General features: G+C 41.3%; 1 protein-coding gene across 6 annotated transcripts in view; it reads right to left on the bottom strand.

The window, feature by feature from the left end:
* Positions 1–2,665: 2,665 nt before the first annotated feature.
* The window catches only part of CCDC62 (coiled-coil domain containing 62), a 79,728-nt gene continuing 57,364 nt past the window's right edge, over positions 2,666–25,029 (bottom strand). For 5 of the 6 annotated variants that reach the window (XM_030218554.1, XM_030218550.1, XM_030218552.1 and 2 more), the window contains exons 10-13: positions 14,356–14,524; positions 9,755–9,889; positions 6,695–6,778; positions 2,666–4,152 (exon numbers count right to left, since the gene is read on the bottom strand). In XM_030218554.1, coding sequence (XP_030074414.1) covers positions 6,701–6,778; positions 9,755–9,889; positions 14,356–14,524 — 382 coding nt within the window. In that variant the 3' untranslated portion in view covers positions 2,666–4,152; positions 6,695–6,700. The remainder of the gene's footprint in view (positions 4,153–6,694; positions 6,779–9,754; positions 9,890–14,355; positions 14,525–25,029) is intronic. The other variant, XM_030218556.1, reaches the window with a different exon arrangement.

Raw genomic sequence — 25,029 nt, 5'->3', positions numbered from 1 at the left:
CATTTTCCCACCTCTTTGCAGGCTCAATGTGGCTTACAATACATCATGAATGGTGGAAATATATAAGAAAATAGACATTTGGTCTTACAGAAGGATCTTGGGTAACATGATAATGATAAAACATGATAGTAGTATAACAAGCAAATATTATAAGACAATTCTGGATATATGTGTAGGAGTTCACATTTGTTGATCTTTATGGTATGCCTTGTTAAAGAAATGGGTCTTCAGTAGTTTGCGGAAGTTAGACCTCTATCATAACACCCCTCAGCTGCCTTTTCTCCAAGCTGAAGAGCCCTAACCTTCTCAGCCTTTCCTCATAGGGAAGTCGTTCCATCCCTTTTATCATTTTCGTCACCCTTCTCTGCACCTTCTCCAATTCTTTATATCTTTTTTGAGATGCGGCGACCAGACTTGGACACAATATTCAAGGTGCAGTCGCACCATGGAGCAATACAACGGCATTATAACATCCTCGTGTTTGTTTTCCATCCCTTTCCTAATTATACTCAACATTCTGTGTGCTTTCTTGGCCGCTGCAGTACACTGAGCAGACATTAGAGCTGGAAACACCCTCAGATCGAGATTTACATCTTGCTGACCGGTTTTGGGGCCCAATGTCAAGAGAGGTGGAGACCTTCTTGATGACGGTGCACCCCCTGTGGATACTGAAGTCTTGGCAGCCATCGAGGTTGATGCTTCCAGTGCTGATAATGATGTACCGACCTTCGAAGAGCCAAACATTCTCTCCTGTTGCCCTGCCATGCTCTCTGTCCTCAGTTGCATTTTTAAACAGAGAGAATAAGGGTTAGGTTCATGGTGGGGTCCAAGTATGGTTCCGTCAGATATCACCCAATTACACTGGGCGCACCTCTTGAAGCCACTGGGGGTCTTCTGAAAAGAATTAACCAAATTACATTCCTTAACTGTGAGCCAAAAAAAGGGCAGTGTTCAAATTGAGGGTGGTGCTCCAGACTAAACGGGCCTACTAGCTCATGAAAAATAAAGGAAACTTGGAGAGCCAAAAAAAAACTTGCAAAATAACGGGGAATTAGAAAATAAAAAGACTAAAAAAGACAGTAAGAAAGAAACAACTGCACGAGAAGGCACTGTGAGAACACAAAACACATCCTCCCTGCTCTGCAGACTGAGGGACCCGTACTCATGCGTCGGGCGGGAAGGAACCAGTGTATGCATGGTGGGACACTGCTAGAAAGTTCTCCAATAATCTTGCTAGTCAACATCCGCACCAGGCTCTGTCGGATGACGTCACCCATTTGCAAGAATACGATTACCTGTTTGTCCTCAGAGAACTATCTTCACACACTGGCTCGTATCAGCTGGTTTATTTGCTTCAGAAGGAGAACAGAGACTGCAGATCTTGCAGTTCTGAGATAGTGAATGTGTATGGTTGATCTCATAAAAAAATCCTAGTTATGGTTATTATTGACAGCCATAGCAAACCTAACTGTACAATGAAACTAAAATCTTGAAAACAGAAAATGTTCTTATGTTATAGGCTTAATTCCAGTGGTTTTCAACTCAGTCCTCGGGGGCCAGTCTGGTTTTCAGGATATCCACAATGAATATGCATGACAGAGGTGTGCATACCAAGAAGGCAATGCATGCAAATCTCTCTCATGCATACTAGTGATGGCATACTTTTCATTCTGTAAATATATAGACTTGCACCAGGGTGTAAAAGTGAAGTGCTCCTAATTTCAATGGACTTAAACTGAATTGAGCCCTAATGTACATTAACAGTGACAAAATAATTTCACATTAGTTGGGTTGTAGATTAAATTATAACAAATATTTATAGTTTGATTACAAACTCTCTCATGAATATTCATTGCAGATATCCTGAAAACCTGACTGGCAGGTTTGGGAACCACTAGATTAAGGTCTGAACTCTGACTGAACCACTTTCAGACATTCACTTTCTTCACGCTGAGCCACTCCATTGTTCCTTTTACTTTGTGGTTGGGATTATTATCCTGCTAAAAGGCTAGTTGTCTCCCTAGTTGTGGGTATATAGCAGACAAACTGATTTTTTCCTCCAGGTTCTCTCTGTACTCTGAATCATCCGCATTTCTCCTCGATCTCCATGAGCCTCATAGTCCCCACTGCTCCAAAACATCCCCTTTAACAGAATGCTGTAGCCACCATGCTTTACTGAAGTTTGGCTTTCATAAGAGAAACCTGTGCATAAACACTGAAAAGCTACAGGAGAACTCTGCAAAAATATTTAAGTGGCCTATGTGGAAATATTGACAGCTATTGTGGCAGGGGACTGAATGGTATTCTTCATATCTAATCTATGTAAGGCTGAAGCTATAAAAACTGCAATTAGCATGAGCTAAGCTGCCTTATCACTGGATTGCCTGTGTGAGCTTTAGTGCTAGAAAAAAAACTGTACAGCTGTTTATACAAAAGTGCAACAAATGCAAGCCCATATCTAGTTTAGGATTGCAATCTTATTTCTCCTGAAATTATGTTAATGCATACATTTCCTTTTTTCACTATTTTTAAACCTATAACCCACTGCTTATAAATCAATACCCTCTCCCAATCCTGCTAGCTATAACAAATATAAATATACCAATAATTTACATAAGACATGTAATAAGAGACAGAAATGTGAAATGTAAATGTTTTATCAGTTGGCACTGATCATGCTTAATACTGTTTAAAAACCTTTTTCAAATGTCTCATTAGTACAGATATGAAATAGGAATTCAGCTTTTCACATTTTATTTACAAAAACATTTTTTCACAGAAAGTGGGGATGAAGAATGCCCTTCCAAAAGAGATTTTGGAGGGAAAAAAACTCAAATTCAAGAAAGCATAGAATAACAAAGGAGCTAAAGTGTTGGGACCAATTTGGGAATTTTATATATGCATCTAAACTGGGCAGACTGAATAGGCCATTTTGGTGTTTAGTTGTTGATATTTATTAGGCCTAGATGCTCAAAACTCTGGCACTCTTACAAATAGTGCTGTAAAAATACCGCTGGAACACCATAGAACGCCTTGTTTAATGCTAATGAGATGCAAATATAGGCACACTCATAGCATTAAGCATTAGGAAGTTTGGCAGGAGGATTGAGCTTGGCAAATGCACAGAAGAGTTCAGTGGTAAGCTCAGCTTCTGTGCGTAAGCACCTGGTAAAACCTGAACATGAAGCACGGCATGCTTTCTGCGGCCTAAATATAAACGTTTTTAATTTAATTTTTTAGCTTGGCGCTTTAAATTTAGACGCAAGAAAGAGACACCAAAGTGTACTTTTGCATGGGTCTGCTATTTCTCACTAGCAGAACTTAAGGGCTTGAACGTGCTTCCAATAGCAACCAAAACCGGCAGATTTTGCAGAAAGATTCACGAGAGAAGCATGAGAAATCCACCCTTCCAAAAGCCTAACAACTGCTCCTACCTGGTGTTATTTTTTGCAGTGGTAAGGCAGTTTTGTTTCAGGCGCTCTTTTCGGAGCATTGGAGAGGAATACAAAATGACCTCGTAAACATGAGCTTGACTACATTACCATGCTACTTGTGTTGTCTGTCTGTGCACTCTTGGTTCCCGCGCTCCGGGCCTCTGAACATTCTGTGCAAGTAAATGTGGGCAGGGCCTAAATTACTATGGAATATCTTGGTGAACAATTGCATACACTTCCGTTAAAGATGAATAAAGTGAGAAACACAATAACATTTAGCTAATAAGTCATATTCCTGGTAGTTCCAGTTTATATATATATTTGCATGTACTAGTAAATATCAGATATAGTATTTAAAAGTCAATACTCCTAGTATTAAACTTTGGCAAAGAAAACTGCTCAGCTATGTAATGAACACTTCATCTCCAGGGGTGTGTGGGGGGGGGGATTTCACAGTTCATATCCTTATGTCTCATTTTAGTGATAGATTAACCAAAGAGTTAATTATTCTCTTACAAATGAATACTTCATAGACAGTTGTAGGGTTTGGTTAACAGGCAGTCTACTGCACAAGGGTAATATAATACAGCAGAGATACAAGTTTCCATATAGTTATACACCCCAGTACTTTTTAAGACTGTAGCTTATGAGTAGCAGCACTTTTCAGTTCATACGTTTTGCAACAGTGCGTTTCTGGTCTGAATCACATACCAATTACCTGTTAAATGGAAACAATAAAGGTCAAGATTACAACCATTTCAATATTATTCAAGGTCTATTTTAAAATCATTTTTACTAAGTTCAGCATTTTCCCAGCCTAAACAGGAAGAACAGCACTGCTTTTTGCATATCAAAGGATGTGAAGCGTACATAACATATCCATCATCTTTACTGCTTTAGATGCAATATGGAATTCCCATTAGGGGCATCAGCAAAGATTCTTATCTGTCGAGACTATTTCCTAGCCAAAGAATTAAGCTACCAACACAATTATGGTTTTGCACCAACATGGCATGCCACTGCTTTCTGCTCTCTTTGGAATTAAAGAGCAGCTGCATTAACTCCAGGGTTCATGTACAAAATCAACCTTCTTTTATTTAACTGCAGTGAGTGAGGGGAGGGGGTGCTGGCCATGTAGACAGTTGAACAATTATGGCTTTGCATCAACATGGCATGCCACTGCTTTCTGCTCTCTTTGGAATTAAAAAGCAGCTGCATTAACTCCAGGGTTCATGTACAAAATCAACCTTCTTTATTTTAACTGCAGTGAGTGTGTGTGTGGGGGGGGGGGGGGGCTGGCCATGTAGACAGTTGCAACCACGCAGCGTTACTGTTTCACTGGTCACATGTTTTCAGAGTGAGGACAAAACAAGATTAATGCATGCCTATAAATTACTAAGTCATTCTGACATTTGCAGTTTGCCATCTTTTTCATGTCCCTTCTCCTGACACTTTAGACCAGTGGTTCTCAAATCTGTCCTGGGGACCTCATCCAGTCAGGTTATCTGCAATGCATATGCATGACACCAACAGGCATGCAGATCTAACTGAAATATTTACTGCAGACAGCCTGAAAACCTGAAGGGAGAGGGGCCCCAAGACAGTTTTGGGACCCACTACTTTAATCCAAAAAGTCCTAAATGCACTATGATAACATCTTCAGCTTCAGGATTCTAAAGCCTACATTCAGGGACCTATAGTTCATCTTATCTTACATATTTCTCAAATTAACAAGTCATTTCCACTAATAATTCTTCCTTTATTGGCTTATCTACAGGGCACTCCATCCTGGAGGAACAGCAGTATGGGATTAACAATGAACTAACAAAAATCAAGACAAAAACTGATTTTTACACAAAATTATTTACAGTGAACTTGTCAAACTTCTGCAATTCTACAACTTAGAAAATGTCTGGAAGATCCTCAGTAGAAATTAGTGACCACTATTCCACACCAAGAAACCGAAAAATATTACAGCTTGCAAAATGATCGTAGCTGCTATGCAAAATTCAAATCAAATTGTGCGACAAAGCTCCTCCACACTGACCACTAAGATACAGCCTGCATACAGAAAATGATATTCAGTTTTTTTTTTTACAGTGTCCACATAAACGTGCAGGTTTGGGTATATCAAATGAACAAAATATCAATACTAAGATATCAGCAAAAAGCACTCAAGTTATCAAAACAACACTGGGCATTACCATATGCAAGGTCTTCCATTCTATCTTGAATGTTGCCAATGTCAATGGGGGGAGGGGGGAATGCAAAGGCAGCGTTCACAATCCCTGAGGGAAGGGTGTCTTGATCACTGCTTAACTGACACCTAGTGGCCACTCAGGATTCTGAAAAGAGTCCTGGTGCATGGTCCTGGCCTAGGAGTTATCAATGCAATGACTAAGGGGCCCTTTTACAAAGGTGCGCTGAAAAAATGGCCTGCGGTAGTGTAGACGCATGTTTTGGGTGCGCATAATCATTTTTCAGCGCACCTGTAAAAAATGCCTTTTTAAATTTTTGCCGAAAATGGACATGCGGCAAAATGAAAATTGCCACGTGTCCATTTTGGTCTGAGACCTTACTGCCAGTCACTGACCTAGCGGTAAAGTCTCATGTGGTAACCGAGCGATAATGACATGCGCGTCCGAAAATAAAAATTTTATTTTTCAGATGCGTTTCGGAAGCGTGCCAAAAATGAAATTACCAGAAGAGCCACACACGGCAGCCAGGCGGTAACTCTATTTTGGTGTGCATTGGGCATGCATACACACTTACACAGCTTAGTAAAAGGGCCCCTAACCTAGGCATGCTTTTGGGGGGGGGGGATAAGGATAGGAACAGGAGAAAAAACACTAGGTTATGAATGAAGGCTCATAGTTGTCAGATCCCAGTTCTGGGTCCAAATAAGCTGGAAGTACAAGGAAGAAAAAAAAAAAAAACCAAGAGTATTTTCAATGAGAAAAAATGCTAAGGGCAAAAGTTGAACAAACGTTTCTGATACATCTGCTACACTTTGGGTAAACAAGAAAAAAGTCTTCAATTAAAATATTAAAGCCCATCAACAGTGATATTCCCAAATAACTTTGTTCTGGGATAACAACATGCAGTACATGCAAAGAAGCTGTATATTCTGGTAAGAAATGGAGCACAGCTATCAGAGTAGTAGATTTTATGGAGATTCATATCTTTCTGCAATAAATATTAAAAACAAGTCAACACTGTGACTGAAAACAAAAATACAGAGTGCTCAACAGATGACATACATCAATTCACAACGAAAATGCTGAAGATTTGGTCTCCTCCTTTCTAACATCTGGCAGCTCTATTTTATGAGAAGTTTCTGGTGTCTATGACAAACAGAAAAAAAAAAAGAAAAAAATAACTACACAATTGTCACAATAAAAATATACAGTGGCTGTGACTAAAAATAGAGTAAATTACTACTTGTTCACAGACTACAGTAAATTCATAAGCACTTAAGTATTGCCATACTGGGACAGACCAAAGGTCCATCAAGCCCAGCATCCTGTTTCCAACAGTGGCCAATCCAGGTCACAAATACCTGGCAAGATCCCAAAAAAATACAAAACATTTTATGCTGCTTCTCCCAGAAATAAGAAGTGGATTTTCCCTAAGTCCATTTAATAATGGTCTATGAATTTTTCCTTTAGGAAGCTGTCCAAACCTTTTTGAAGCTGCCCAAACCTTCTTTAAACCCTGCTAAGCTAGCCACCTTTACCACGTTCTCTGGCAATGAATTTCAGAGTTTAATTACACGTTGAGTGAAGAAACATTTTCTCTGATTCGTTTTAAATTTACTACTTTGTAGCTTCATTGCATGCCCCCTAGTCCTAGTATTTCTGGAAAGAGTAAACAGACGCTTCACGTCTACCCGTTCCACTCCTCATTATTTTATAGACCTCTCTCATATCTCCCCTCAGCCGTTTTTTCTCAAGGTGAAAAGCCCTAGCCGCTTTAGCCTTCCTCATAGGGAAGTTGTCCCATCCCCTTTATCATTTTCGTCGCCCTTTTCTGTACCTTTTCTAATTCCACTATATCTTTTTTGAGATGCGGTGACCAGAATTGAACACAATATTCGAGATGCGGTCGCACCATGCAGCAATACAAAGGCATTATAATGTCTTCATTTATGTTTCACATTTCTTTTCTAATAATACCTAACATTCTATTTGCTTTCTTAGCCGCCACACCACACTGAGCAGAAGGTTTCAACATACCTTCAACAACGACACCTTGGTCAGTGACCAACCCTTTCTTGGTCAGTGACTCCTAACGTGGAACCTTGCGTTACATAGCTATAAGTCGGGTTCCTCTTTCCCACCACATGCATCACTTTGCAATTGCTCACATTAAACGTCATCTGCCATTTAGACGCCCAGTCTCCCAGTCTCGTAAGTTCCTCTTGTAATTTTTCACAATCCTCTTGCGATTTTACAACTTTGAATAACTTTGTGTTGTCAGCAAATTTAATTACCTCACTAGTTACTCCCATCTCTAGGTCATTTATAAATATGTTAAAAGCAGCGGTCCCAGCACAGACCCCTGGGGAACCCCACTAACTACACTTCTCCATTGAAAATACTGACCATTTAACCCTTCTCTCTGTTTTCTATCTTTTAACCAGTTTTTAATCCACAATAAGACACTACCTCCTATCCCATGACTCTCCAATTTCCTCTGGAGTCTTTTATGAAGTACTTTGTCAAACGCCTTTTGAAAATCTAGATACAGAATATCAACTGGCTCACTTTTATCCACGTTTGTTCACCCCTTCAAAGAAATGTAATAGATTGGTGAGGCAAGATTTCCCTTCACTAAATCCATGTTGGCTTTGTCTCATTAATCCATGCTCTGTAATTTTGTTCTTTAAAGCAGTCTCTACCATTTTGACCAGCACCGACATCAGGCTCACCAGTCTATATTTACCAGATCTCCTATGGAACCTTTTTTAAAAATCCAATGTTACATAGGCCACCCTCCAATTTTCCAGTACTATCCAATCTTCCAGTACCATTCTACTAGAAGTTTAGAAAACTCATGGGCTGAATTACGCAAGATATCTTTAGACATTTGCAGAGTACCTCTCTGTCTCCCTCAGCTCCAAGTCTGCTACTCTAGCCTCAAGAGAACGGACCAGTTCTCCGAGAGCTAGGAGCTCTTTGCATCGGGCACACACATATAACCGCTAACCAACTAGGAGGTAATCATACATGTGACACTCAATGCAAAAGACTGGATAGCACCCCTCTCGCTGCTGGGCTGCTGACTCCATCTTAGTATTTTTGAGTTTTTCAATGACTTAAAACTTGCTAAAGTATTAAGGATATTAGCCTAATATAAAAATGTATTTTAGTTTATATGGTATACTGTGTGATTTATTCAGTGTTTCCTTCTTAGATGGTAATGAAATGTATTTAAAATTCCGTAAGAGTGCTCCTTACTTGTTATCCTAATTACAATAGCTGACTATAAATGAAGAGTTGTACTAGGGGTGGGCAGGATGAAGACTAAACTAGGTCCTGCAGTGCCTGCAAGAGGTTATCTGTGATTTTATTTTTGACTTATTCTAGCAGTGATGAAATCCCAAAATCCTACTCTAGAAAACAGAATGCTCTAACGTGGCCCAGTTCAGTGGTACCTTCATGTTTATTTCTACTTATTATTGCAAAGCTTTAAAGACACAAACCTCTCCTATTACTGGGGATGTCAGAAATGTCAATTATTGAACATTCCAGGGAGTTAAGTGCTAGATAAGCTAATCAGACCATCAATTTATTCTTGAGACAAGGACAAAACAGTAACAGAGATCTGAGCTTTGCTCCAGAAAGCATTCCAATGTGTTTCTCCATGACATTACACAGTATAGACACAATCATTTAATATTCTGGAAAAGCTGACATGTTAGTCTGAAGCAGTAAAATGACAGAGGCCAGTAGCACCTTACACATTTGATTTATTGAGGCACAAGGTATTGAAAAGTAAGTGGATTTGTTCTCAAAAGCTCATGCTTCAATAAAATGGTAAATCGTGTAATCATAATTTTTGACCAGTTTCACACAAGTAAGATTGAAGTTAGTTTAAGCCCAGGGAATATAGGCTGTCATTTGAAAAGATGGGATTGAAGATTATGTTGAACTATGGAAGATAATCTATTGGAGGACATTCTTAATTCTTATTGGTCAAGAGTGGTATCAAACTGAATTATGAGATGTGGTCAGCCAAGTTATTTGTCTGGAATACTTTTCTAAAGATTCATGATCCTAGGTGTTCGCAAATCATAAAGCATATGAATAATTAAGTACCCTTCTACCACCACTGCTGCTGCTAGAACTGCCCCCAGAACCGATGGGCAGTAAGGTGCTAAGCTCCAGGTCAGAAACCATCTGTCGTGACTCAGCCAGCAATCGCTGCAACTTGACTGTTGGTGAACACGTTTCCTGGGACATTGGAAGAAAAAGAAAGGAAGATTTTGTAGATCCCCTATTGGTGAGGTTTAGAGCAGATGGTAAGAGTATACAATCACGGTTTAAAGGCCCCGCCCCACACTCAACACTCACCAATTGAGGAAATACAGATAAAAATTAAGGAAATTCTATATTTGATATAGTGTGCAACTTAAGATGTTAGTAAATGAATTTTCCTTGATGATGGTTCAAATTTTACTAAGTGATGACATTATGGCACATTAAACTTGAAATTTAAATAATTTATTATGCAAAATGGTTAAGTAAATTCAATATATAATTGTACTAATTTCATTAATAAAACAGCTGTTTCATTGTATCAAAATAAATGTAAAAGGTTTGTGTTCATTTCAGAACAATCAGTAAAACATTTCTAATCCACAACACTTTTTTTCCTCTCAGAAGATGTGGACATATTCAATAAATTGACTACCATCTACGGACATCTTTCATCAAACAAATCAGATAAGTAATACAGTTGTTTAAGTTCTATATTCCTAAAAATTTACTTTAAACAGAAAGTCCTACTGAAGAAATTGATTCTTTTTTCTCCATTTTCTCTTTAAGGATATAACCTCCTCCACATGGATATGCATACACTTCGCTACCTTCAGGTAAGTAATTTTATTCTCTTAATCACTGTAGATGTTTGTACTTAGCGGTTTTGTAGACCTTTCTTGCATGGGGTTAACTTTGGTCTTTCTTTAACGTTGGTGCACTTGTTGTTTGGTTGACAGTACTTTGGTTCAACGATACCAGGGAGCAGGAACCCGGAACTTTTTAGTACCTACTACTCTATGCTTATAAAAAAAATCAAAAAGGCAAAACCCTATCCCTGTATAATTCATCAAATCAATTCCTCTTTTGCTATAATTTTAAACTCATTTCCCTATATGATTGTGCAACTTATTTCCCTAACTAGCTCCCCAAGTAAAGAAAAATATAATTAATTCAGCCCTATTCTGATCCCTCCCTCAAATAATGTTCCCCAGAATTTCAAATGGTCTCAGCAAAACAATTTCTTTATGACCAAACTTACTGAGAATACTAAACACCACCAGAGGTCTTAAAATCCTCTGTCCAGAACTTCTCACAGCAGCTCTGAATTCCCTGAAACTTTTAACCAATATAATTACTTTTCCTCTTTCCAAAGTAATTTAATTTAGCATATGCAGGGTTTTTCTCTCATAAGTTTTTCACAAAAACCCTATTTAAGCTTGACAGCAAGGAATGTGCACTTAAACTGTCACCTTAGTCATGTGCACATAGTGTGCTCAATTATTACATGAACAAGCTTTCCCAGGTTACCAAACTGTTAATGCTTGTCTGAATTATTGGTTTATTTTAAAGTTAAAGCTTTCACCTTAGCACTCAGCTTCAGTCACCACTCTAAAAGCCATAAAACAACGCGAGAGGCTTTTAAAAATTAGTTAACTACTTCAAGTCACACTCTTACCACACATACAGCTCCTAAATTTTACTTAATCAATTTCTGAATGGTGATTCCCTTCAGCTGATCAGAGACCTCACCGCAGGTCTGCTCAGCATCAAAACTACCACCCAACTGCCCAGCAAGCCGTTGCCAAGGCAATCAGGCCAGCTTGCTCAGCTGTTCTCCCAGTGATGTCACTTTAGAACCTTCTCCCTAGCTCTAACCCTCAGCACATACACCCAGGTAAAACCCCTTTTAAAGGGGACACACTCTTATTTTTTTTATTTTTTTCCAACCCTTTACAATTTCATCTTACTCTTACAATGGACCAAATGAGTAAATCTGATGAAAATACACACAGATTTCTAGATAAAAATAAAATATCTTTAATTTTAGATCTTTGGGAACAGATATGATTCAATACAATCATCCTACTTTCTACTGAGGTCAGGCTCATTCCTTTCCAGATATTTTTTATCATCATTAAAAGACCACTAGTTATCATTGGTTTATCTCTTATTAAAGGGGGAAGGAGGGATATGGGCTTAGTTCACATTTCTCTTAAGTAGTACAACTCAGGTTTCAAGAGGAGTTGTCTCATGTGCTGTATACATTTGAGAATCACTAATAAGCTAATTCTCTGTGTTTATCCTGTATATCAGGTCACTTTATTCACAAGTTACCTAGTAATTGTATTATCCTGTGTTGAAGAACTCCAAGCACAGGATTACCATACATCCAGGTTTTCCTTTTTGGCGACTGTCAGGGCGTCTGGGCGATTTTTGTTTGTGACAGTTTTTGTCTGGGTTTTAATTCTGGAGAAGCCTGCCCCTGCACTCGCTCCTTTCATCCTTCCACTTCCCACGTGCTCCGGAAGTGAAAGCAGAGAGGTACAGCTAACACCCCCCCCCCCCCCCCCCCCCCCACGAGCAGCCCTTGTGCGCAACCAGTAACGCCACAACTTCCCACCTTCCCTTGTGCTGCTGGTGCCTCTGACCCCCATACTCAACTAGTGCCAGAACTCAGGAGTGCCTGCTTGCCACTGATGGCAGTGCTTACTCCAATGACTGGTGCTGATAAGTTCCCAGAGTGAGTGTCTGACTCCAGCGCAGGCACAGAAAAGCTACGCTGTTCACTCTCCCTGTCCTCTGCTGAAATTGCGCTGTAAGAGGTGGAGAGAGTGAATAGCTGCTTCCTTCTCATGTGTTTGTCTAGAGCCAATTGCTCATGAACCACAGGGGTCTCTGTACAGCCTCACGCAGTTCACATAAGCAGTCAATTCCCTAGGCAGGCACAGGGGGAGGGAGCATACCTACATGCAGCCGTTCACTCTTCTCCTTCAGTGTGATTTCAGCGAGGGAGAGGAAGTGAACAGCACAGCAATTGCCTGCCTGTAGTTGTATATAGCAGGAGGCAAGTTAAAGTGACTGTGTACCATGTGTTGAGGGGGGGGGGGGGGGGGCGGGAGAGCAAAGGCAGCAACCATTTTATTTATTGTGTCCTCTTTTCTGTCTCCGCGAATATGGTAACCCTATCCAAACAGAACACATTCATACAGGCAAATCTGAAGTATTCCAGTATATAATACAAAGCTTAGAAACACAAAAATTAGGATAGAGATTTTATAAAAAGATGTACATGCAACTGTGACTTAATGTTTACTTATACATAATGCATGCTTATTAGGTGTATCATTAGTATTATGCTAACGTTGTATTATATCTCTGGTATTTGAATTCCAGTGCTGTTAAATGTGTATATTTTTTATACTGTTTCACGGACGTTCTATCTTTAGGTTTCAATTTACTGTTTTCAAATTTACCTAATTTATTGTATTTATATTGTATTTATGTTTATTCTTGATTATTTTACCATTGTTATGCTGTTAACAAAATTGTAAGTTTTATGTTAAACTGTACCTGCTGTACACCACCTTGGGTGAATTTCTTCATAAAGGCTGTTAATAAATCCCAATAAATAAAAATAAATAAGACAATATGATGGGGTAGTAAAAAAAAAAAGTGGTGAACAAAAAAATATATAAGCCAATTAATTTAATTTCAGGAAAAAATATAATGAGCAATGCATATGTCTCACTGGTGCTTTGGGCTCAAGCTCTATAAGGCTGCATCATATGGGAGTCAGACGGTCTTGGGGTGTAAAGGGGTGTATGCTGTGCATACAAAGGATAATTTCAAAACAAAGCTTTAAAAAGGTAATATACCTGCTCCAAGATACTGAAGATGTAACTACATGTCTGTACTCTACACAGGTGCGAGGAAAAACCACAAAAAGTGGAGGAACATTTGATCCCTACTCAAAAGCAGTCCAGCGTAGAAAGAAGTAAGGTACATAAGTATTGCCAAACTGGGAAAGACAAAAGGTCCATCAAGCCCAGGATCCTGTTTCCAACAGTGGCCAATCCAGGTCACAAATACCTGACAAGATCCCAAAAAAGTACAAAACATTTTATACTGCTTATCCCAGAAATAGTGGATTTTCCCCAAGTCCATTTAATAATGGTCTATGGACTTTTCCTTTAGGAAACCAAGGTTTTTCTGAAAGAGCCAGCCTACCCTACTCCTTTCTTCTCTACACAGCTACACAGGTGTGTCATATTTTATAAAATACACATGTACCTCGCAGCTCCATTCCAGCTTCACCCAACTCTTCCCCTACGAAGGCCTATGCACAAAACTACATATTTGTACGTATACATTCATGCAATTTTAAGACTGCCATTTTCTGCTTGGAAATACACTTAACAAGCAAAATATTCTTTACAAAAGTACTCCCAAAACAATAAAATGTTTGTTAGTAGGAAAAAAAAACATTTGTCTGTAGAAATATAAAAGACTCATTGAAATATAGTCAATCAGTTGACAATCCTGAAATATGATCTATAAGGTTACTTTAAAGCAAACGTCTTACCTGAGATAAATTTTGGCACATGCCAAACACAAAACATACTACACAGATATTTTTGGCAACACAGAAAAATACTAACTTGGCTAGTGGCAGGCTTGAAGTCTCTGCGCGTAGACTGCATTAGAGGACAGACATTCGTGTCCAAAGAGAAATCTGTACTTTCCTCCTGTCCCTTTTTCTTTTGTAAAGATGAGTTACAACACAAGGGAGAATCTAAGCCAAGACAAGTCAGGTCTAAAGAGTTTGCACTGTAACAAAATCAAACAAAATACATTAAAAACACCCTTAAACAATATTTCAAAACATGTTTCTACTTCATCTTAACTTTTCACCACCTCATTTCTCACATCATAAGGTAAAAGAGCTGGGCTCAGGAATATCCTAGCAGGCTGGGACAAGCACAGCACCAGACTTAAAGGCCTATGAATAACATAGCCCACACCAGTTGTCAACTTGAACCAAACACAAACTTTACTTTAGTTCCAATTGATGAAACCAAAAATATCACAACAGGTCATAAACAAATGTCCTCTGCTTCTTCTCTCCAGTACACAAATGTTATTTTATAAAATACTAGCCGTTAAGCCCGTTAAAACGGGCAAGATTTCCAGCTACCCTCCTCGCCGCCACTCCCGCCCTCCTCTGTGCCGAGCCCCCTGCACTGACCTGACAGCGCCTCTCACCTCCCTGTGAAAGCGCTGCAGGCAGCAGCAGATCGCTCTGCTGCTGCCTGCAACGCTTCCACACGGAGATGAGAGGCGCTGTCAGGTCTGTGAAGGGGGCCCGATACGGAGGAGGGTGGGAGCGGCGGCGGGGATGGGGAGGGAGGGTGGAGGTTGGTGTGCGCGATGTTCGTTTCCAGGCTGCAGCGTCCGATAGTGACTCCGACTCCGTTTCCCTCTCTGTTCCATCCTCTGATGTCATCACGTCTTGACGCGAGGGAGGGACAGAGAGGGAAGTCTCTACTGCCCATTTGCAGGTGAGTCGGTCACTTGCCGTTTATATGTTTGATATTACTGTTCCCTTCTTTATAGATGTTAAAATCCTATTTCAGTACCTTGATGGAATAATGGCAGACAGCATGATGACAGTTCACTGCAGTCAGACATTTACGCTCTGCAACCTGCTTATGGCTTGCTGGAAAAAAAAGTAAATGAAATCCCCCTCTGCCTGAGATGTAACCAGTCCTTCAGCTGGTACAGGGTTGTTGCCCGGGTGGTATACATGGTTCCAACTTATCTTTTTCTCTCTCACTCCTTCACCTTGTTTTCACTGGGGTGAAGTGGTTCCCCATACCACCACGCAGTGCCAATCAATAACTTTTCCAGTTCTGGTTCTGTCCCAGAAAATCCTGAATCCTTGTTCAAGACAAGTGCCTGTGACGTCTTTCCACGGGGGTATGGGCAGGCTGATTCTTTGCAGTTTAGAATACCGATACAGGCATGGCAGGAAAAACAAGGGCTCTCCCTATGAGATGAATGGTCAGAGGCAGGAGCTAACCAAAGACAATTCTGGCAGCAAAACAGGAGCTTAAATTACTTTGGGGGAGTTCACTGCTGCCACCAACAAAATCCTCCCCCCAAAAATCAAAGGCCTCCTTCACTTCCACGAACTTCCCCAAATCTCTGGAAGGTTCTGATGCTAGAAGGTCTAAGTTTTCAAGCAGGTGCAAGAAACAAAATTCACCAAAAGGGCAACCTAGGAGTTCTAGGGTTACTTTAAAAAAAAAAAAAAATGGAACAAAGTGCTGCCTAAATTTGCAGGCAGCCTGCTCTCATTGAAACCTGAAGCAGAAAAAGGTTGCTGCATAGAAATAGGCACAAAACCCAAAATTTGGAACAGCAGGGATAAATTCATAGCTATTCCACTGAATTTCTCCCAATGTTACACTCAAGAATTATAATTTGGACTGTATTCAAGCTATTTAGTATTCCTACTGTTTACCGTTCACAAGTGTTTATGATATCATTTTTGGATGAACAGTACCTATAGGCCAACAATATAAAACCTAAATTAAGAGAGCATTTTTTGCATTAAAACCTAAATCAGGCAGAAGGAATTATATTTCAACAGTTTTTATTAATGGCTCAGCATGTTAAACATGAATGTACATTTCGATGTACAATTGTGTAAATAATATAACATACTTATATGGAACAATCATTGGTTTCTGTTATCTAGGTTTTTTCCTCCCCCCCCCCCCCCTCCCTCCCTCCCACATTTCTCCCCCCCCAAACCTTTGTGCTTATAAACAGAATATTTATCTCTTTGTTTGTACATAAACATCCAAATAAAATATTAAATTCAACTAATAACTCTTGTTGTATGTTGCTGATTGGTTGCCTATCTTGATCCACCGAAATCGCAGATCACATACCTGGCCGTTTAATATTGCGGCAGTATCCTCTTGTAGACCAAGGTTAAAGATAATACAAAACAACCATCTATTTTATGTTTTAGAAGCTTTTCTCCCCCCTATGCCCCCCATCCCTTCCCCCTCCTTCTCAGGTTGGTATACTTTATTAACTTTATTAACTTCAAAATGACCTGAGCCTCAGTCATCTAAAACCTTCCCTGAACTGGGAAATAACCGTAATATATATTGACCTCGTTAAACAAATGTCAGGTATGGTCTTGAGATCAGGGCCTCATCCATCCTTTAACCTACCTAGCCAAGACTCTTTCCTTATTCCCCCAAAATCCCCCCCCTCCCCCCCTCCCTTCCCCTCCCTGCGCATTGCTTATAGTCCAATTCCCTTCACTGGTCCCAGGGAAGTCTATTCAAGATCTGACTTCTCGCCTTAGGTGATATGGTGTTTATATATGCCCCCCAGATTGCTAGAAACCTCCGCTGCCTTCCCGGCGACAGTCCCGCTCCTCTAGACTCCCATGTCAATAATTCCTGGAGTCTATTCCTCCAGTGCCAAAAGGAGGGTGGGCAATCCTCAGTCCAGTGGAGTAAGATGCATTTTTTCCCCAATATGCAGGCCTTGCTGAGAAACAATTTCTCTCCCCTCGTGGTTCCCATCCAGAGTCTGGGCATACTGAATATAGCTCTTTCAAATGTTATGCTGATTGTGCGCCCCAACACCCTTGTCAGGTATCTACCAATTGCCGCCCAGAATGATGATATTGACCTACACTGCCAAATCCCATGAAATAAGTTTGCCTCCAACCTGAGACACTTCCTACAGTTCTGTGTGGTCAAGACTCCTGCTCTAAAAGCTTGTCTCTGCGAGAAATAGGCCCGATGGATAGTGCGGAAGTGACACTCCTGTAATTCTGCATTGTGAACTATGGTTACCCCACTCTGAAGAGCTGACGATATTAACTGTGTAGAGATGTTTCTGCCTGACTCTATACTCCATCTATGTGCCACCTCTGTCAGGTCCCGTTCCCTTGCAAGCCTACCTAATTTATTGTAAAACCAGGACACTGAGATTTGTCCCGCTGCATCTCCTTCTAATAATTCTCTTAATTGTCTCCCAAATCGTGGGTGTAGACTATCTGGTGGGAGGGTATGCACATAGTGATATAACTGCCTGTACGCCAGCCAAGTGGCCGTTTTTTGCCCACACTTCTCCAAGAAGTCAGCGTACGAGAGCAAGGATCCATCTTCCCTTACCAGCTCGTCCAACGAATGGACTCCCCTACTCTCTAATAATCGGAAAATCCTATTTTCATCTCCGGGCCTGAATGAAACATTCCCCCTCAGAGGCAACCACACACTTCCTCTACTATCCTGCCCCCAATACATGAGCACCGTTTTCCACACATGTCTCATTGACTTTAATAGCACACTTCCTCTTACTTTTTCTGGTAAATCTCTCCTTGGAGAGTGTATCAAAGATACCAGGTGCCAAGGCCTAAAGAGGTCTCGCTCAAGCTCCACATGTGTATAAGTATCTGAGTCCATCAACCAATCTTTCAAATGTCTTAACAGACACGCCTGGTTATACTTGCGGATGTCTGGGAGTCCTAAGCCCCCCATCTTTTGTGCCCCTAATAGGTATTTCCATCTCACTTTAGGTTTTCTACCCCCCCAGCAGAATTTCATCACTAATTTCCTAAGGGTTTCTAAATCTTTTTTGAGTAGCCACAGAGGAAGGGTTTGTAGAAGATAGAGCCATCTAGGGAAGACCATCATTCTGAACAAATGCAATCGTCCCAATAAAGTCAATGGCAAATTTGCCCAGTGCATCAGTTGCTCCTTTGTCTCCCGAAGGAACCTTTGCACATTAATGTCATATAACCTCGTCGGGTCCATTGCCAGCTGGATTCCTAAATATTTAAATGATGCGTTTGCCCACTGCAATGGGAATCCCTCTCCCCACAACCTCCGCAAATCATCTGAACCAGCCAACGCTTCTGATTTTAAAAGATTTAATCGGAAACCAGAAAAGTCCCCATATTCCGCCAGACTCTCCATCAGGTAGGGGAGGGAATCTCTAGGTTCAGTTATCAATACCAATAGGTCATCTGCAAACGCAGCTGTTTTAAAAAGAAAGTCCCCTATATGTACCCCCTTTACATCGGGATTAAGCTGCAGTTCCCGCAGCAGTGGATCCAGAGTTAGAACAAATAGCAGAGGGGAGAGAGGGCATCCCTGTCTAGTTCCTCTTCTAATCTTAAATCTATCTGAAGTTATACCATTTGCGTATACACGGGCTTCGGGGTCTTTATACAATGTTTGCACAGCTTCATTAAACCAGCCTTCTATCCCGTAAGCCTTTAATATACCAAACATGAAGCCCCAGTCCACTCTGTCAAACGCTTTTTCAGCGTCAAAGCTGATGAGTAAAGCTGGGTGTCCTTCCCTTCCAATTGTCTCCAAAGCCGCCAGAATCCGTCTTATATTTTTGGCTATAACCCTTCCCCGAGTAAACCCCACTTGTGGCTCAGCTACTAATGATGGTAATACTCTTGCCAGTCTGTTTGCCAATATCTTGGCCAAAAGTTTGACCTCAGTGTTAAGTAGGGATATGGGACGGTAAGATTCTGGCTGATCTTCAGGTTTACCTGGTTTCCTTAAAACTATAATCTGTGCTGTGTTCAGATGTCTCGGGAGGGCTCGTTGCTGAATAGATTCCTGAAAGACCTCTGTCAGGACCGGACCAATATCGTCCTGTAATAATTTATAGAACTCATTGCGGAGCCCGTCAGGACCTGGCGCCTTTCCCAGAGCACTTTGCTTAATTACCCATGCCACTTCCTCTGTGTCTATTGGGGCACTCAGCTGTGATAATTCTTCACTCGTTACTCTAGGAAGCTCTATGCTATTCAGGTAAACGTCACTATCTACCAACTGAGATTGCTGTGACTCATACAGTTTAGCAAAGAATTCCCTAAACACTTTGTTGATTGCTTTATCATCATTCACCCGCTTCCCTTTTGAATCCACCAGAGTGGCTATCTTACTCCGACCCGTACTACCCTTTGCTAATCTAGCCAGGAGAGCGCTACCCTTATTCGCGAACTTATATAGTTGATATTTATAGTACGCCCATGATTTCTTGGCCTCTAGATGTATTAGCTCGTTTAATGTTTGTTGGGTTTCCAATAATTGCTTCTTTATTTGCAATGAGTGACTCACTCCATATTGCTGTCGTAGAACAGTCACTTGTTTTTCTAGGCGTAAAAGCTCTCGCCTCCTCACTCTCCTTTGGTGACTCACATATGAAATGATTTCTCCCCTGAGCACCACCTTTGCTGTCTCCCAGAACAGAGTTACATTTGATCTGTGCTGTTCATTATCTATTTTATATTGTTGCCACTTGGAGAGTAAGAATGGAGTGAAGTTTCTATCTCTATATAGATGCGATGGGAATCTCCAACCGCTCTCCATTTGCCCAGAACGCCCTCCCCGAAGGCCTAACTCCACCCAAGCATGATCGGATATCATTATGGGCCCTATTTTTGTGTTTTCGACCTGCGTGAAGAGTTCTCTTGATATTAGCAGATAATCTATTCTAGATAGTGTGGAGTGTGCCCTTGACATGTGTGTAAAATCCTTCTCCAAAGGATTTAATGTTCGCCATCCATCCACCAGACCCAATGCTGACTCTAATAGGTTCACCCCTCTCACTATCCTTGTTAATTCTCTGTCAGTAGGGTTGGATCTATCCATTTGAGGATCTGCCACATCGTTAAGATCTGCTCCTAATATTATCGGTATATCCCCCATGTCCAATATCTGTCTAATCACCTTTGTATAAAATGTTCGATCAAAGATGTTTGGGGCATAAAGATTGCACAATAGCATAGGTTGGCGCTCCAGGATTACCGAGGCCAAAGCATATCTGCCCTCTGGGTCCACAATGACCTTCTTTATCTCTAAGTGCAGGCCCTTTTTGAATAGAATTACTACACCCCCCTTCCTTCCTTTTGCTGGAGCTTCTACAAGATTGCCCACCCACCATCTTTTAAGCTTAGCATGCTCCATCGCGGAAAGGTGCGTCTCCTGCAAGAAGGCAACGGAGGTCCCCCTATCTCTAAGTACTTTCAAGATTTTATGCCTCTTTATTGGGGAGTGAATCCCTCCAACATTCCAAGTAATAAATTTTAGGTTAGACATATTAACCTATCCCTAATCTCTCCCTTTGGGTAGTGTCCTCTAGTGTCTTTCTTCTCTTATTTGTGAGAGGGCGTCCCAGCCTCCGCCCCCCCTCCAGACTTGAATGTTCCAAATTCTTAGTTTTACCCCCATCCAATGTTTCTACAAATTGTGCGCAATGCCCTCCCCCCGAAAACCCCTCCCATCTCCCCAAACTCCCATCCCCCCCCTCCTTCCCTTTTTCCCCCAGTCCTCCCATTCGGTTCCCCGAATCCATTCCGTTCTGAACTTAGAGCTACCCACCCTTGCATGTACAGGTCATCCAATCCCTTTCCGCTAGTCGGATCCGTCCCCTCCCTCCATTCCTTCAAACATAGCATTGTCCCTCATAGATCATTCGAGCATGCCTCCTCTCAGCCACTCTTCAGACTTCTCTCTGCCACTTCCTAGTCTAGCATATAATCTCTTCAGTGGCATTCAGTCATTCATTCTATACCATATGTTATATACCTCTGTAGATACCCCACTGTGGTCCATCCCGGTCCATAGGGACTCTACCTGTATTAGAATTATGATCTTCATCTAAACTCTTTGTTATATAGACCACAGCAGGGTACAACCTTTTACATTTCAGATGGCCTTAAACCTATCACTTTACCCCCCTCGCTCCACTCATCATTCCAATCCTTCATTCATTCAAATGCTCCCTCAGCCATCCTGCCATTCATTATCTTGTCCAATGTGTTTATAATACTCATCAAATAGTTGTTCTACTGATCCCAGTAGTGATTATATGTTTTTCAGTATTGCAGCTTGTCGGCTATATTGTCCCGACCATGCAATGTTCACTCATTAGACTCCTTTCAGTGATTGATATCCTTCTTCATATTTGCTCTCTGCCTCAGCTGCAATCCATCCGCAGTGCACATAAGGTTCAGTTCCTCCATCCTATGTCCTGAAAAATTACTACTGCCAAACAGGTGCCAAACAGGTGGTTTTACATCCGCTTCAAAATCAAACCACCTCGATTTCCACAAAGTATATCTGTCTTTCTTTATGATATTGCTTATGTGGGTTGCTGTCTGTCGTCTTGCAACTTGTTCACATAGATTTTCGCTTCCTCCACGCGGTCAAAAAGGACCACTTTACCTCCATCTTGAATTCTCAGTCTTGCCGGGTAAAGGAGGCTAAAACGACAATTCATCTCAAACAGTTTTGAACAGAGTGGTACAAAAGCCTTTCTCGCGGTCGACACCTTAGCTGAGTAATCCTGAAAGCACAGGATTTTTTGGTTTTGAAATTGCAAATGTTTCCCGCCACGCAGCGCTTGTATTATTTTCATTTTATGGGCATAGTTGAGCGCTTTAAAGATTACTGTTCTGGGTCGATCTCCCCCTGCTTGCCGCTGTCCCAACCGATGCGCTCGCTCCACCTTGAAGTCGCCAGCCAGCTCTGGGAGCGCTGCTGCCTGCGGGATCCAAGTTTCTAGAAAGTTCTGCAGATCTTTGTCAGGCAAGGCCTCTGGGAGACCGACCAGGCGTAAGTTGTTCCGCCTCGATCGGTTCTCCAGATCGTCGATTTTTTCTTCTAAGTCCTGTACCCGTTTGGACAACTTTGGGTGTTCAGTAGTTATGCTCTTTAATTCATCCTCCACCGTCCCAAGCCGTTGCTGTGCCGCTTGTATGTCCGCCATCATGGACACGTGCCTCTCCTCCATGCTATCTAATTTATCAATGATTTTTTGCATTTTAGTGTCCATAGCATGCTCTACCGCCGCTTTTACTTCCGTGATTATTTCCGCGGTCCACAGTGAACTCGGTGTAGGGGACGGCGGCGAAATTTTCTCCGCCATTTTGGTGTCTACAGCCCGCCCTTTTTCGCGGCTTTCTTTTCGCGTCGATTTCGTTGCCATTCACTCTCTTTCCGTCTCCTCACCACCTTCTTCGTATACAGGGACGTTTTATATATATTCTTATACTCTTGGGTTAGGTTTAGATGCTGAATATTATGCCGATTTCTTGGGTGCTCCGGAGCAGCGATATTTCCCCTCTTCACTCCTCCATAGCCCAACCGGAAGTCGCCAGGCAGAAGGAATTAAAAGAGACTATACAGAACACAAGACGACTTCACCCTGATTCTATGCATTTTGCCAATAACCCATCTCTCTAGTAAATCAACAACTTTTGGAGTCAGCCTAGACCATCTGTTGTTCATTGTCCCAAAAGAGATGTAGCAATGCACCTCACCAGCCAATGGAAGCTGTCTCATTTAGATCTGTGAAAGGAATATGAGCTAAACTCCTACATTTCCTGATCATCCAAGAGAGCTATGGAAATGATAAGTAGTAGTAGTAGAATAGCACAGGTCCCTGCAATTTACGAAGCTGCAAACTGTGCCAACACATTTTATAGGATCCCAGTCACCCATATGGGAAAAACATCCAGCATAAGGGGATCCTTCACATGCTCAATTTCAAATGTGGTATATATCATTCAATGCAAAAAGTATGAAGAAGGGTGCGTGTTACGGAATGCCAACCACCCTGGAGCTAACCCAGCGGCCACCTGGAGGGTCTATTTCCAGCACTGCTCAGGCCTGCCTGCATCTGGGCACGTGCTCAATACTAGTCAACCCTCCATCCCCACACACTAGGTTCCACTTGCCTCTGGGTGAGTCTCCCACCCACAAGTTATTCCCCGGTGATTTCTAAAATACTGAGGCCACACTCTCAGGGGTCCCGCAGTTCCTGGAAAGCACCCACACACCCAACACACAAACCACCAGGATTCTTAGGTCAGTCCAAGACATCAGAGCCAATAAACTAACAGGTTTTACTGTCACAGTTGAACAGTGAACCACATAAAACAGATAGAAAAGTACAGCAAACCAATAACAGGTAAAACAAACAGGAATCAATTTTAAAACACTTGTTCACTACCTGAATAGTGCCTGGGGAGTACAGGAAATATAGCTGCTCACAGATTACAGAATATAACTGCTCACAGGGCCTCAGTGAAAAGGACTTTCTCTCCCCTCTCCCTATCTGAGACTGAGAGAAATCCAGTATTTCCAGGCTAGATTTGAGCTCCTGGGCCAATCAGGGCCCAGAACAACAATTTTTTTTTAAAGTAGCTAGCCACTTCACTGCAGGTTACTTCCTCTCTGTGCTAAATAAAACCAAAGAAGGAACAGTCATTAACAGCTTTAAACATAAACATGCAACACCTGCTGGTCAAACTTGAGAAAAACACTTCATGAAATATTCTTCTAATTCTCATGCTGGAAAATTTATTTATTTATTGCATTTGTATCCCACATTTTCCCACAGTTTGCAGGCGCAATATGGCTTACATAATACCGATCACCAATTCCGGTATGAGAAATACAGAGTGGTATTGCGTTAAAGTTCAAGAGTGACAGAGTAAATTAGGTAGTCAAGGAGAAAGAATTAAGTTTTGTTCAGTTCTGCATTGTTTTCAAGACGTATGGTAGTGCATTCCATAGTTGCGTGCTTATGTAGGAGAAGTTGGATGCATAGGTTGATTTATATTTTAGTCCTTTGCAGCTTGGGTAGTGGAGATTTAGGTATGTGCGTGTTGACCTTTTTGTGTTTCCGGTTGGTAAGTCTATGAGGTCTGTCATGTACACCGGGGCCTCACCGTGAATAATTTTATGAACCAGGGTGCAGATTTTGAACACAATTCTTTCTTTGATTGGGAGCCAATGCAATTTTTCTCGTAGGGTTTTGGCACTTTCGAATCTCGTTTTTCCAAATACGAGTCTGGCTGTGGTGTTTTGGGCAGTTTGGAGTTTCTTGATGATTTGTTCTTTGCATCCGGCATAGATTGCATTGCAGTAGTCTAGGTGACTTAGAGGCATATTTTCAAAGCACTTTGGGAGGCTAAGTTCCATAGGTTTCTATGGAACTTTGGGAGGCTAAGTGCTTTGAAAATATGCCTCTCAGTACCATTGATTGTAACAGGCTGCCTAATATGTCCCTCGGGAAGAAAGGTTTTACTCGTTTGAGTTTCCACATTGAGTGGAACATTTCACTATTTCGCCACAATGCTACATTGGAGAGACAAGCCAGATGCTAAAGACGAGAATCAATTTACGTAGACATCATATCAAACATCACAATGCCAATAAGGATGTCACCTCTGTGGGACAGAACTTAAAAAAAAAACAAAACAGAACACT

Source organism: Microcaecilia unicolor, chromosome 11, assembly GCF_901765095.1.
Source record: "Microcaecilia unicolor chromosome 11, aMicUni1.1, whole genome shotgun sequence".
Lineage (NCBI taxonomy): Eukaryota > Metazoa > Chordata > Amphibia > Gymnophiona > Siphonopidae > Microcaecilia > Microcaecilia unicolor.
This window is presented reverse-complemented; position numbering and strand designations above follow the sequence as displayed.